Raw genomic sequence first — 15,042 nt, forward strand, 5'->3', positions numbered from 1 at the left:
GCCATTTCCACCCTCACCCCAGACGGGACCTTCATTACAGAAACCTGGCTTACCCCAGTAGCAAGCCCAGACATCCTCAGGGCAACTCCCATCGGCTACAAAATGAATCACAGCGACAGCACCAAAAAAACCCGGGGGAGGGTTTGCCATTATACACAAGGAATCAATTGCCTGCACCATCTCCAATGACAAAACCACGCCCATCATGGAACATATGAATTTCCACCTCCACACCAACAACAAAACTATCTTCCCATACAGACCACCAGGATCATGAACCGGCCTCAGCAACGCCATTGCTGATTTCATTACCCCGCTTGCCATCAAATCCAAACTTTTTGTATTCTGGGGAGACCTCAACTTCCACCTGGACAAGGGAACCAACACCACCTCCACCGACATCCTGGAAAGACTGGACAACATCTGACTCAAGCAGCTAGTCACAGACCCCACACACAAAGCAGGACACAGACTAGGCCCTATCTTCACATTCAGCAACAGAATCAGATACAGCCACATTTTTGAACTCACCTGGTCGGACAAGTCCATCAAACACCTCACCTTTGCCGGGCCTCCCCCCACACCCAAAGGGACACAGAGCCCGGGGGCGTGGCTAGGTGCCGAACATGACGGCCGCGTTGCAGTGGGGCTCCTGGCCGGGACTTCGTTCACCCTGCCTTTCTGCCGACCCTGGGCGCCATCCTACAGAGAAAGCTGACCGCCTGACTGCGGAATCCACCAAGATTACACGCCTGTGACAGTGGGGCTGATGACCCCTGGGACAGCTGGAATCCTCAACCAAGTCGGCGCTCTGCGGCTCTGAGCCATCGGTGGGGAGGGCCGCTGGAGGCCCGCGCCTCGGGACCAGTTGCTGCCGCCAGTTGCTGCCGCTGCCTGCGGCAGCGCGGCTGGAGATGGAGCGAGTCGGCGTGTGACCGGCGCTGCATCACTGCGGTGGGGTAGGCGGACCACTGCTGGACCGGGAGCTAAGGGGAGGAGAACCCCGGCTCCTACATCAGCTTTTGAGCAGAGGCCTACCACCTTGCAGAGTCCTGCCTTCCCCGCTGCGAACCTTCTGAGAAGGAAGTGGCCCAGCGGAATGCCTTTCTGCTCGGCCCCATGCCTGCACTCCGTGGGGTGCGGTGTCCTTGGTTCCTGGCTGGCGGCCGCCCGCGTTTGTGGCTGCAGCAAGGAGATTAGCTGTGCTGTTGGGGTTGTTGCGGCACCCGCCCTGGGGTTGCTGCTGATACGCTGCTGTTGCCCCCGTGACTGAGTGGCTGGAGCCTCTTCAAAGTGCGTCGGGAGCGCCACTGTGACCTTGAGCGACGAGGATGCCTGCCGACTGGAAGCGGACCGGGGGTGCAGTGGACTGGCTCTGTGGTCCTACGGCCCTGAATGAGATTTGGGCCATCTGCTTGTCCCCTCGAGTGGGTGTGGACCCATAGATAGGAACTGGTCGCAGTAATTGCCGCCTGCGCTCTCCCAGACATCTGCTCCTCTCCCTGGCGGAACAATCCCCCCCCCGCCTGCAGCCTACAGACTGTTTCCACGTGAACCGATTCTGCCCGGTGGTGTGTGGCCCTGATGTTGTGTTGGGGCAATGACTGCTGCGGGTGACTAGTGGCCCTTCTATTTGCACCTCTCGTCATTGCGCACATTGCCATGGGGCCCCGACGGAGGAAGCAACCAGCGGTGCACAGCACGGAGGATCCATCTTTGGGGATGGCGGAGGCCTCTTCAATCAGCTGCATCCCGCCGACTGCTCTGTCGCCCCCCCTGATAAATTGGACTTTATTCTAAAGGAGATAAGGGACTCGCGCCAAGCTATCAAGCACCAGATGGGCACGTTTAATATGGGCCTTAACCTCCTGTGAGCAGATCATGGCAACCTTGCAGCTACTGTCCAGGACCACACCCGCACACTGTCTAACCTTGTGCCTCAACAAAAAGATTATGCCGCCCAGCTGGTCCACTTAAATAAACAAATGACCCTCCTGATGGACAGGGCAGATCATGCGGAAGGGAGGGCACAACAAAATAACATCCAAATTATTGGGCTGCCGGAGCGCTCCGAAGGTGCTGACGCAACACACTTTGTTGAGTAGTGGCTCAGAGAGAAGGTGGCCCGGAGGGTCTTTCTGCCTTCTTCTGCGTCGAACGAGCGCACTGTATCCCTACGGGTAGGCCGACTGCCGGACGGCCGCCCAGACCGCTTATTGCCCGCATTCTCAATTACAGAGACCGTGATCTCCTCTTGCAGAAAGCCCCGGAAAATGCCTGATATTGTTCGAAAATGCCCGAATTTCACTGTATCCGGATTACACTGTACAGGTACAGCGCCAGAGGGCCTCCTAGCCCTTAATCTGAAATACGCTCTGCTGTTCCCCACACGTTTAAAAGTCATCTACAATCAGAAGACCCATTTGTTTGTTTGCCCCGAAGCGGCGAACGACTGGCTTGAACACACCATGCCCGCTCAGTCTCTAGATGACATCGACCGGCGGGTGAGTGGGGCGCCTGGGCAGTCCAACTGGCTCGACCCCGTCTTGACGGTACTCTGCGGTCTCTCCCTTCTGCATGGAAACCAACCCTGGAACAGGCAGTGATAGAGCAGGAATTGGCGCTGGAAGTGGCCGCTGTCATGCAGGACCCTACACAGATCTCTTCCTCTCCGGAACAATCAGAGGATGACGTGACGCCGTTGGACTCTGGCAGCAACGACCCTTTGTTCCCCTTGATCACTCCCCAGGTGGCCAAGGACCTGTTTGGCTGAGGTGGAGGCCCAGCCTCTACAACACTTTTGTAACTATGACTTAGACTCAGCCAGATGTTGATATTATTTGTGTGGTGTGGAAACAGCTTTCCACTTAATTAACCTTTTTTCTCCCAGGTTCGGCATACCTCATGGTTCATCATCCTACACGGTCCCGGCGGGGAGGTGCTCTTGGGAGTGTTTATGCAGCGAGTGTTTGGTGCTTGGCCCGCCCCCCTGCAGTTGCATTCACTGCATGGTATAACCGTTTGGACTCAATGATTGTTAACCAGAGTTTGGACCAGCAATGTTCAATGGCTAGCCCTAGTATTGGGGATTGGTTTTTCTGGGGTTGTTTATTTTGGTTCCTGGTCCACACCCCATTCTTTATTGTGTTCTGTACACAACGTCACCCTGGGTCGCCCTTCTTTCCACTAATGTTGATGCATGGCTGTTCTGGCTAAGTATAAAATACTGACATGGAATGTGCAGGGAATGGGATCTGTGCATAAGCAACATCGCAGTTATGCTCAATTGAACAGGCGCAGGGCCCACATAGCCTTACGCCAGTAAACGCACATGATTGACTCAGAGGTTGCTAAACTGCAGCGGAAATGGAAGGGGCAATTATATAATACATCCTATTCTGCCTTTGCACGTGGGTCGCTTATTTGGGTGAGGAATGGGGTGCCTTTTGAGCTGCTGGAATGGAGGGCGGACACTCCAGGGTGCTATGTTCCCCTGTGTGGCAGACTGGACGGAACCCCAATTGTTTTGGGCAGCCTGTGCGCCCAAACTATGAACTGCCTGCTTATCTTACAGGCCTCAATGCGGTTTTGATGGACTGGGTACAGTGCCCCTGTATTCTTTGGGGATTTTAATACTGTACGAGATGTGCAATTAGACCGTTCTCATCCCCCAGTGCAGGGCGCAGTTCCTACTAAGATAGTGGAGTTCCTACATGCCTGGGCGGTGGGGTGGGGGATCAATGACATATTGCGGACACAACACCCCTCCGACCCCAAATATTAATTTTACTCCCCCCGCACCAACTTTACATGCGAATAGACAGGATTTTCTGCTCCCTGTCCCTATCATCCCAGGTGCTTGAATCCATGTACCTCGGGAAAACGTTGTCCGACCACAATCTACTGGAGGTGTTGCTCAAACAGGGGAGGGCCCTCCCCCCAGTCCCGACTTGGAGGCTATGGCCGCTCACACTAGAAGATGGGGTGTTCAGGGATACTCTGGGTACCGCTATTGCCAATTACTTCACAGGAAATACAGGTTCGGCATCCTCCTATCTGGTTGAATGGGATGTGTTGAAGTCAGTCATTAGGGGGTGGCCATGGGGACTACTGTTGGGTCCCGGCACAAGCTATACCAGAGGCTCATCTCCGTGGAGGACTCCCTGAACACACTGAAAACGGAGGCTCCTGCCAACCCTACCCGGCAGGCGCCACTGCAAGACGCCAGGATTCAATATGCCGAGCTCCTTGAATGACTCTGTCTAATAGATTACAGTATGTACACCCAATATCGGGAAAAACCCTTCTACCCACTGGACTGATATGTCTAACCTCAGGCCTATATCCCTACTTCCTTTTTTGGGGAAACTTATAGAGAAACATGTTAATAAACATGTATCAAACTACATCGAACTGACTGGTAGGCTAGATTGTTCTCAATTTGGCTTTAGACCAAAACATAGCACCGAATCTGCACTGCTATCAGTGACTGATGACCTTCATATGTACCAGGAGAAAGGATACTCTGTTATCCTGGTACTATTAGATCTGTCGGTAGCGTTCGACACGATATCCCATAATATCTTAATCGAACGCCTGACCATGATCGGCATTGAGAGCACAGCATTAGCCTGGTTAAAGAGTTTTATATCTAACCGTACCCAAGCTGTCAGCATGGGCTCATTTCGGTCGGTTGAGACTAACATCACAAAGGGGGTGCCACAGGGCTCTTGTTTGAGCCCGACTCTTTTTAACATCTACGTGGCATCCCTGGCCAGAATTCTATGAGAGTTTGGGTTCATTCCCGTCTCCTACGCGGATGATACTCAGCTCTTGTTTCCTTTTAAAAGTCTCACCAACGAAGTGAGGATGGCCTTTTCCGAAGGCATGAAAGCTGTGGCAAAGTGGATGACATCGAACTATCTCCAATGCAACGTAAATAAGACCGAAGTCGTGCTTTTCGGGGAGGCTAAAGCTTTGTGGACGCCGGACTGGTGGCCGTGCGAGCTTGGCCAAGTGCCAGAACCTAAACAGGTTGTAAAAAACCTAGGGGTACGCCTCGATCGAGAGCTTTCTTTTAAACAACATGGTAACTGGGTGGTTGGCCAATGTTTCCATGTTATTGGACTTTTACGAAAAGTCTTTCCAATACTAACGGACTCCACCAGGAAAACTCTGGTACAGGCATTAGTATTGAGTCGCCTGGATTATTGCAATGGACTCCTGCTGTCAGCCAATGAAGGTGCCCTAGCAAAACTCCAGGTGATACAATACTGCAGCGAGGCTAGTATTGAATGCCCCTCCAAGAACGCCATCGAAACCCCTCCTGGATAAATTACATTGGCTCTCAGTTCGTAAGAGGATCAATTTTAAGACTTGCTGCCTGATCCACAAGAGCCTACATGGATGTGGGCCCTCCTATTGGAAGGATAAATTCATCCCATATAATCCTACTCGATCTCTCAGGTCAAGCAGCCAACTTTTATTAAGAGTACCAATCACAAAGAAGGTCAGACAAGGGGGCAAAGCTTTATCGGTTGTCGGACCCACCTGGTGGAATAAACTTCCTCTTGAGCTTAGGCAATGTCCGGAACACCTACATTTTAGGAAAAAACTTAAAACATTCTTATTTCAGACTTAGTCTATGTACCTATGTCCATACTGACCTGAACTATATGCTAAATTGATGCTGCTAGTTTTTTTCTTTCTTTCTCGCTCTTTTTTCTCCTGTGCGCAGAGATACTCTGTATAGAGTCGATTCTAGCACGTTACAAACCTATAAATAAAATAAAATAAATAAAATAAATATAGTCATAAAGAGGCTGACAAATCAGGGAACCTTCTGGCCCGAGTCATCCGCGATACCCCGCCCCCACACCCTATATTGGAGGTATTCCTCCCGGATGGCACTCTGGCTAATACCCAGGCTGATATTAACATGGCGTTTTTGCACCTATTATAAGTCCCTCCACGCTGCCCCGCCCCCTATGCCCCAGGATCTCCTGACTTATTTCCTGGACGACCTTACCTTCCCCATACTGACGACAGATGCACAATCGGACTTGGAGGCCTCTATCACTAGAGCAGAAATAATGGGAGCCCTTAAGAGCCTAAGAATAAAACACCAGGGCTGGATGGACTCCCAGCGGAGTTTTATTTGACTTATGCAGAACAACTCACTCCATGCCTGTTGACTCTTTATAAGACGGCACTAGAAAAATGCACACTTCCTGTAACAACTATGCAAGCACTGGTTGTTTCCCTCCTCAAGCCCAACAGAGACCCCCGAGATATATCGGGATACCGCCCTCTTTCCATGTTAGCTACTGAGTATAAAATACTCAGTAAAATACTAGTGCAGCGTCTGCTCCCTTATCTCTCCAGACTTATTCACACGGACCAGTGCGGTTTCGTCCCGGGCCGTAGCACTTCTCTCAATATTAGGTGCCTCCACTGTCTGATGGAACCCACTGCCACTCACTCCGACACCGCTGGGTGCATCTCTCTAGATATGCGACAAGCATTTGACACCCTGGACTGGACATATGTTGTAGTGTAGTTCCTATATTCCCAATAGGTTCTGCGCATTGGAATAATATATCCTATAGATTTGATGTAGGACTTAGGTTAGTAGGTCTCTATCGAAAATACTAAACTTAATTGTGAGTGCCAGCTAGCTCAGAGGTCACTAGAAACTTTCTCAAATACACAAGAAGGGATTAGTTTCTGACAACCGCATAAACATGACAACTTTGTTTTCCTAGGAATGGAAAATATCATCAGAGTCGTAGAAACAATAGATAACTATTTTACTCAGTGCTTCGTTTCTACATAGTTGCAGAGAAAAAGTGAGACGGGCGTTTTCAATAAAAGGTGTATTGAACAGTCTTCTTTCTCATGCAAGAGAGGTGAACTGCTACAATCTTGAGACAGAATGCAAAGTATAATGCGTACATCGAGAATAGTATTATAAAATAATACTGTAATTGCATTGTATGGTTTCTAAGCCATATAAAAATACATACATAAATAGCACAGGCTAAAATACGCAACTGGTGCTTCTAAAATACGCCTACCCCAATGTACCTAACCTAGGTCTAGTACGTGGGAAGAAGTAAGTGTTGCTTAGCATAAGTTTTAGTTCTGACAAGAATTGCCAAAGGTTTCTCTAGGTTCTAATCAGCTCCATACCTTTAGAAGGAAGGAGGTTGGTATCTCTGACTCAGGACTCGATTTCCCAACACCCCACAAGGGGAGTCAGAAACACTGGAGCTGGATTCTCGGCAGAGGAGGACAGCTTCTTGTCAGTGCGTCAGCTGGAGAGTCGGTTTCCTTCGGCACTTGCTGTAGCGAGCTGCGTCGGGCAAGTAGGTCGTCGAACTGCACCGAACCACACCTTGCTTTGCTATAGCAAGTGAAGGTATATTTATACGTAAATTCGGGCATATGAACGTCATGGATGAACCCCTTAGGAATAGTTGTTCATACATGATAATGAGTTTCTTGGAGAAATCAATATCCAGGGTAGGGAAGTCCCTTCTGCTTAAGAGTCTGGTTTTCAAAGAAATCATTGTGACGTTGATGAACGGATGAAAGTAGTCATGTCTGTATTTGGGTAGCATGGGCTATGCCTAAATAAGGGCTTGATTTCTATGCCTATATAAGGATAATGCGAATTGTACCTATATAAGAGCATGAATCGGGAAAATTCATTCGGAATCTAAAACACCATACAACAATATGTTGTCCTCAATTAAGAGATTTGGCATCCCACGGGGGTAACGGCGATGGGTCAAACTACTGTACTCCTCTCCCACGGCCTGGGCTCGGACAGACACGTCCATCTCGGCTGCTTACCCTGTGGCCAGGGGCATGCAACAGGGCTACCCCATGTCACCAATATTATTTGTCCTGGTGCAGGAACCCCTTCTTCTCAAGATTCGAAAGGAGGTCATGGGACTGGGGATACCCTTGTCCAACACAAAACATCTTGCGTCTGCATACGCTGACGACATTATCCTCTATTTTGAAGACCTCACGGCCAGTCTGGAACTGTCCCGACTCTACTTAAGAATTTTGGATTGATATCGGGTTTGACGATCAATGCCCAGAAATCCCATGCTTTCTTTATGCGACATATGGAGGCCCCTGACCCAATAACTTTCGGCAAGCTCCTGTTGACGACCGCCCCAGGCACTTTCAAATACCTAGATATTCAAATTTATCAAGCTCCCCAGGATCTGATTGAGGGTAATCTACAGAAGACGATACAGTCTCTCCAGAGCCAGATCTCCTCCTGCACTTCATTGCCACTGTCTGTGATGGGCAGGATAGCCATCTCCAAAATGGTGATTCTCCCCCGCCTACTATATTTTTTTACTAACATACCAGTTGTTATCCCGCGCGGCATATTCAAGAAGTTGGACTCCCTATTGTTAGACCTTATTTGGCGTAAGGGACGCAGAAGAGTGGGACTGGGGAAGTTGCAGCTTCGCCCTGCTGAGGGAGGCCTGGAGGCACCAGACTTTCGGGCATACTGTATGGCCAGTCAACTGCAGTGGTTGTCCTATTGGCTCGCGGGAAAGCACACTCATGAGATTGGGTACACCGATCGCCTCCTTGCACAGGGCACATTACATGCTTTACTTCTGCACTGCAGTCCAGTACATTGTTTGTGACCTGCTTTATCTCCAAATGTCAGGTCTTGCTTACACATCTAGCCATATCCACTTAGGTACAGTTACAGCTTAACTTCAAAATAGGGACCATTCTTCCTTGATCAGAGTCCCAGTCATCAAAGCTTGGAGGAACTTAAACTGGTTATTCCATCTAAGGACTGCTGCTTTATAGAACCTTAACATTGTCCTTACTTGACTCATGGGTCCTCCTTTTGAGGCCCTTTATTTGTGCTCTCTCCAGTTTGTCTGTTGGAAGGTGGCCATCCTAGTTGCCATAACATCTCTCAGGAGTCTATGTGAGCTTCACGGTCTTATCCTTCAGAAATCGTTTTGCCAGGTGCTCAGTGATAGAGTCATACTTAGGACTAACCAAAGTTTTTTTCTAAGGTAGTATCCTAATCAAACTAATGAACTCCTGGTGTTCTTTCACACTCCATAGCAAAGAGGGCTCTTCAGACACTAGATGTCAAAAGAGCCCTCACCAACAACATTGATATGACAAAGTCCTTTCACAAGATACTACAATTCTTTGTCTCTTTCATTAAACCACACAAACTCATTATCTCTCTAACGCAGGCATAGCCAGGTGGCTGGTCAAGTGCATTCAAACTTGCTACACCAGAGCCAAAAGGCAATGGCCTGCCCCACCCAAGCTCCACTCTACCTGCAAAAAGGGGCTTCCATGGCTTTCCTTGGTACCATTTCCCTAGCTGACATATTTAAAGCAGCTACTTTGTCCACTCCACATACATTCACTAAGCACCACTGTGTTGATGTTTTAGCATGCCAAAAGGCGAATGTTGACCAAGCTTCCTTGCGTATACTATTTCAGTCCTCTGAAACATCCTCTGGCTAGCCACCGCTTAGGAGAGAACTGCTTTATAGTCTATGAAGAGAATGTATATCTGCAGCTACACATGCCGTGAATGGAAACTATCACTTAATCACTTATCCTGTAAAGATCTGTTCATGGCATGTAGTGCTGTAGAGTCACATACCCCCACCCTCTTCCCCATAAACCTTGGTTTGTTGCAGATGCCTTTCTTTTTCCTTTGTATGGTCATCCTCTTCTGCTTTTCTATGCTCCACCTTCATCCTCATCTGCCGTGCGAAAAACAATCTAATAATGGAGCCGATGCCCATGCCTATTACCAGTCAAAGGAAGAGTGACCATTCCTCGTAACTTGAAAGTCTTCTTTGGAGCAAAACAAGTTGCACACGTCCTAGCCCAACAATAGATGACAGGAGTGTGCAGAGTATTAGAATCTACAGCACTATATGGCATTACACATAAAAAATATATAACGGTAAAAGCATTGTTGGACTTTGACAAGCAGCTCCTGATAAAACAAGATAATGTTTAGGACAGTTCACATTTAGTTGTACAATTAATGGAGAACTGACTATGTTTCGGTCCACACCCTCAATCTTTATGGTACATCATCAGGACTATAGTGTTATCCTTGCAAAACTTAATAAAAATCACTTTACAGAGCCCCCATCCAATTATTTCTGTAGTCAAACAGTCAAACAAATTAATTTTGACTCAATCAAATTCAACAGAAATTAACACCATCTTGTACTTAGAAATTCTATATGTCTATACTATGGCATGGTGCTCAAAGTACAAACCTCATGGACATTCCAATCACCCGACTAAAAGCATTGCAATTGGCACATCAGCAGAGAATTCATATTACCATGTTCAGTGATCCAAATATATATAGTATTTTCAAAATATAGTAGTAGATCTATTTTTGATTTGTCAGAACATGTTTGTTACAATTTCAATTATGCAGAAAAAGCCATTTCACAAAACCCATGGTGTTTTACAATATGTTATATAAGGTAATAATGCTACACCATGGTGTACTGAATCCAAACCATAATGGAAATTATGTTTATATTTTGTTATGTTCCCAATATACTCATTTTAGACTAGCAAAGAACCCTTCTAGTGCAAGAGAACAAAATATAATGGTATCTTATAGCCATATAGTCTTTCATAATACCAATACCCACTGAGTACATAATGACTCATAGTACCCGATTTGTATAGGTTTTAGTAGTTTAAGATTAACCAATGACTCTGCCAACCAAGCTTAGTAACCATTGTAAAAAATACCTATGCTCTTTTGCAGCTCTAAGTTGGCAAATATAACAGTGCACACAGTGACCCGAATGAATACCCTTTTCCATCACTACAATATCATAAGTTACACTTATAGCAGTGGTGCTTGCCCAATGTAAGAGTATTGAAGCATTTCATTTGAGCCTATTCAAAAAAAGCTCATGGAACGATCCTAAATAATTCTACACTTTTTTTAAGAAGTTAGATATAATGGTCAATAATGGTCACAGATGAGCCACTTGAGGCCAGATGTAAGACCGTTTTTAGTGTTCACAAAAGGAAAATCAGGCTGTTTTCGACTGCTAAAAAAGGGTCGACCACTGCCTGCCCTTGAAAAATGGAATTGAAACTTTAAATTTTGATTTCTTAAAAACGTTCCATTTGTCTTTAAGGAAAGCGGGCTGCATTTGAAAAAAAAGTTGCTTTTAAAAAAAAGGAAAAGACAGACATGGTGGTCTTTTGTCCCCAGCTGGCCATGATCCCTGTAATTGTAGCCCATTCCCAATAGGTGGCACATGGCAACCTGGCTCATGATTATTGAGGAGGCAGGTAATTTCCGACCCGATTGGGAATAGCTAAATGTGTCTGAGACATATTAGTACATTCTGCTTTGCGAGTCGCAAATTGCGAGTCACAACAAATCGCAATGTGCAACCTGCAAAACAGAAAGGTCGTACGACTGGCCCCAAGCCACTTTGCACTTTAATTGGAAAACTCACCTAATGAGGCACTACCAAATGTCTCACTCATAAGTCTCCAAAGCAACATTTCCTGTTTCCATTTCCATTTCCATTTCCAGTTTCCTGACGCTGAAGCGGCGATAATGTTATCGCTGGTCTTGATAATATGGCCCTTAGTTTGTACTGTTGTACGGAGTTCTCTTTGCCTGGACATTTTTTTCCCAAATGTTTTTCACGCCTCGAGCGCCATGTCAGTTCCCTCAGTTACTTAAACCTGTACAGGCGCCCCCAACCCTGCATTACTCCACAGCAGTGATGTCGAGAGAGGGTGTATTGTTCTTTAAGTCGCAGCCAAGCCAAGTAAAAGGAAAATGTCTTGAGAATCGCACATGAAGGTAGAAAGTGAACTGATAAGGATAGGACCATATTGCAAGGAAAGCATTATTTTTATCATCGTGTGCAATGCTCGGGGCATGTTTGTCCCAGAGAACAAGGGTGTTCTGGGCCAGCCTCTGACTTCAAGCTAATCTCCTACGTTTGGGACATTTTATGCAATTTATTTCGGTTTGACTGTTCCCATACTCTTATCTTATTATTAACTCCTATCTGTAAGAGATCAGTTCTCTTCTAATCTTCTTTCCCCGAAATAAAAAAAAATGCCATTCCCCAGATGGTTTTCTAACTTCCTCCCAGGACAGCAAGTTGAACGCTAGCAGATTGTTTCGTTTTTTCAGGATTTGAGCTGCAGAGCTTCGCTTCCAGTCTGTACTTGAAGTAAAGGGGGGGCCAAGAATGGGATCCTAATGACAGGCCATGCCTCGGAACTATATGTTGGGAGACCAGATGACTCCAAATCCCGGAACAACAGTTTTCTGTTTCTTTACTTTGCTATTATTTATAATTATTATCAGGTGCGTTTTGGTCCAATTAAAACGAAGCTCTACTGCAACTCCCAGAATGCACTGATATGCTAAATTAAAACCCAGAACTGGAAAAGTTGTGCCCAGAGACATGGAGTCATCTGACCACCCTAACTGTACGTCGGTGCGTTTGACCTCTTCCTAGGACGGTCTTCAACCTCATGGATGAGCTGGAGTCCAGAATTACAACACGTCAAACAAACCTTAACTCAAGTTGTGTTGCAGCGTTTTTCGCATGTGATGAGAACATCGTATGAGGGGTGGGCTAAATTGTCATTTATAAGGTTTGTAAGTGTGACAAGCTCTACAACATTACAAACTTGAAAATTACAAAGGGAATCAATGAATGCAGACAGATTTTGCCCCCTTACTCCCACTCTCCCCAGATGTCCCCCTGGATATTTTTACTGCTTTCAGTAACCGGAGTCCCCAGGTGAAACTGACCCTGTCCATGGAAGTACCACAGACCTTGGAATAATGATGGATCTGGTAACTGGTATTACAGGCTTCATCGGAAGTGAACCGAACCTCGAAATCATGGCATATGGCCTTCAATACTAGTGGACGGGGAAGAGCTCTGGTAGTTCCCCACCACAAGGTCACCGAAACTGGGGGTACCAATAATTCATGGGGCAGGGAAAATTCAACCAACTGATTACGAGTTGGACCCACAGGGCTCACTTAGAAATGAGAAATGACTGTGGTAATCATTAATTTTGACTCTGATTCCCCATTAATTATCTATTTTCGCCCACACTTTAACCCAGCTGTTTCAGCTACTTTTATCTCTGAGTATTAGTAAACAGACCTGCCGTGTTCCCGCGGATCTCATATTTCTCATAGGACCTTCAAAAGCCCCATCGGATTTAAGCGCGCTCACTATAAGGGCCAAGTGCCAAAACTCAAACAGACATTACCCAACAAAGAACATTCTGGAATACCTGCTTACCTTTCACACAGTGGAAACAAATGTTGATAGGAAAGGTTTATTTACATTATCTGGCATCTGCACTAATGGCTATAGCAGAATAAACAGAATTTAATGCAGAAAACAAGGTAATGCAAAAATAATCATATGCTTTTGTCCTCTCCTAGGAGATTAAAAAACAGCAAAGCGTCCACGGATGGGCATCGCTACCTGTTTCGAGGCCGCATCAACACAGAGGTGATGGAGGTGGAGAACGTGGACGACGGAACAGGTAAGGATGCTCTGAATTAAGTGTCTTTCACTGTATAGGATTGGGCACAGCAGGATGGCCCATTGGCTGCTCAGCTGTTTTCTGCTCTATCAGCTTGAAGTATTGAGAAGGGCAGTGGGCTGCCACAGCTGATGGGTCTTACACAGCAGAGTAAGGATGACATGCCAGAAAGCGTGTTACTGAAGTTAGCAGTCTGAAAGCAAGGATGCTGATGTAAACAAATATTGTATCCTGTCCGGACACCGTGGCAAACAACCTTCATGAAATAAATATTAGCGGGAAACAACAACTGCTCAGATATTGAGGTTGCTGGAGTGGCGGGAAAAATAGAGTATTGATGTTAGAAGGTTAGACATGTAATGTTTTAAGTTGGGTACTATTGTTTTATGGCACCAGCCATGCACTAGATGGCACTACAAGCTGCTGATGTACACAGGGAAGCAATAGTGACACATCGAGACACGATGCCCGTGTTTTAAAGGTTGCCAGGGGCTCTTCCTTTCCCAGAGGCAAGCACATGAGAATGCCATTCTGATGCATCCAGCGATGGCTGCTTAGTCGTTAAAACCCTACTATTTAAAGAAAAGTATATTACAAAAATAAGGGTGTAGGTGCCTAATTGCTGGCATCTGAAATTCCTTTTCGCTGAGATGAAGTTAGGAGACAAAAGTAACCAACTATGTATGTGTGATTTTAGAGTATTTAGGGCCCGATGCACGTAAAGGCAGGTCGCGAACAGTGGGCGCAATAGTGCACCATATGTTTGCGACTTTCCTTTTACTTTGCAATGCAACCTATGTTTAAAGAGGTGGGTTACAAAATGTCAGTGGTGGAGGTTGCAGACCGACCTGCCTAATGGTTCATGATTAGACAGGTCGCTATTTTCAACTCCCTGTGATTGGTGACAAGCACATTAATGGATGGTGGCCTGCAAGCAACAGCAGACCACCAAAAAAGTTTTGCATACCCAAACAAGAGCCGGTGCAGCTGCAAAAAACAGAAATGTTTCCCTTTTTGGGAAGACATTAATTAAGGAAGAAGTGGTAACCTGAATCATGAATCCCACAGAGGAAGCTTTCTGCAATTCTTGTACCACCTCCTTTTAAGTGTCAGTAGCATTTCCATCATTTACAACTGCAGTCACTGCAAATTGCAATTAAGGGGGGGACGCCTATTTCACGCCTCCTCTTAACTGCGATTTCGAATGAGTCGCACAGCCATATTGTTATTCGTAAAAGCTTTTACACACATAATTAAGGTTTGGAACATTAATAAACAGACATTTTGCAACCGCAAACCCTGTGATTTTTTAAATTGCAGGGTTGGTAAATGAAAAATTATTTACTACATCTGCCCCAAGTGTAACATAATCAAGCTTGAACACATCTATGTATAGTTTGTCCCAGTTTTGACTAAACTAAAATTCTTTACTGA

General features: G+C 46.3%; 1 protein-coding gene across 2 annotated transcripts in view; it reads left to right on the top strand.

The window, feature by feature from the left end:
- PREX2 (phosphatidylinositol-3,4,5-trisphosphate dependent Rac exchange factor 2) overlaps positions 1-15,042 on the top strand; it is a 1,248,069-nt gene that overhangs the window by 309,339 nt on the left and 923,688 nt on the right. For both annotated transcript variants that reach the window (XM_086965847.1, XM_086965848.1), the window contains exon 8: positions 13,505-13,608. In XM_086965847.1, the coding sequence (XP_086821973.1) occupies positions 13,505-13,608 (104 nt within the window). The remainder of the gene's footprint in view (positions 1-13,504; positions 13,609-15,042) is intronic.

The sequence above is a fragment of the Lissotriton vulgaris genome, chromosome 4_1 (genome assembly GCF_964263255.1).
Source record: "Lissotriton vulgaris chromosome 4_1, aLisVul1.2, whole genome shotgun sequence".
Classification (NCBI taxonomy): domain Eukaryota; kingdom Metazoa; phylum Chordata; class Amphibia; order Caudata; family Salamandridae; genus Lissotriton; species Lissotriton vulgaris.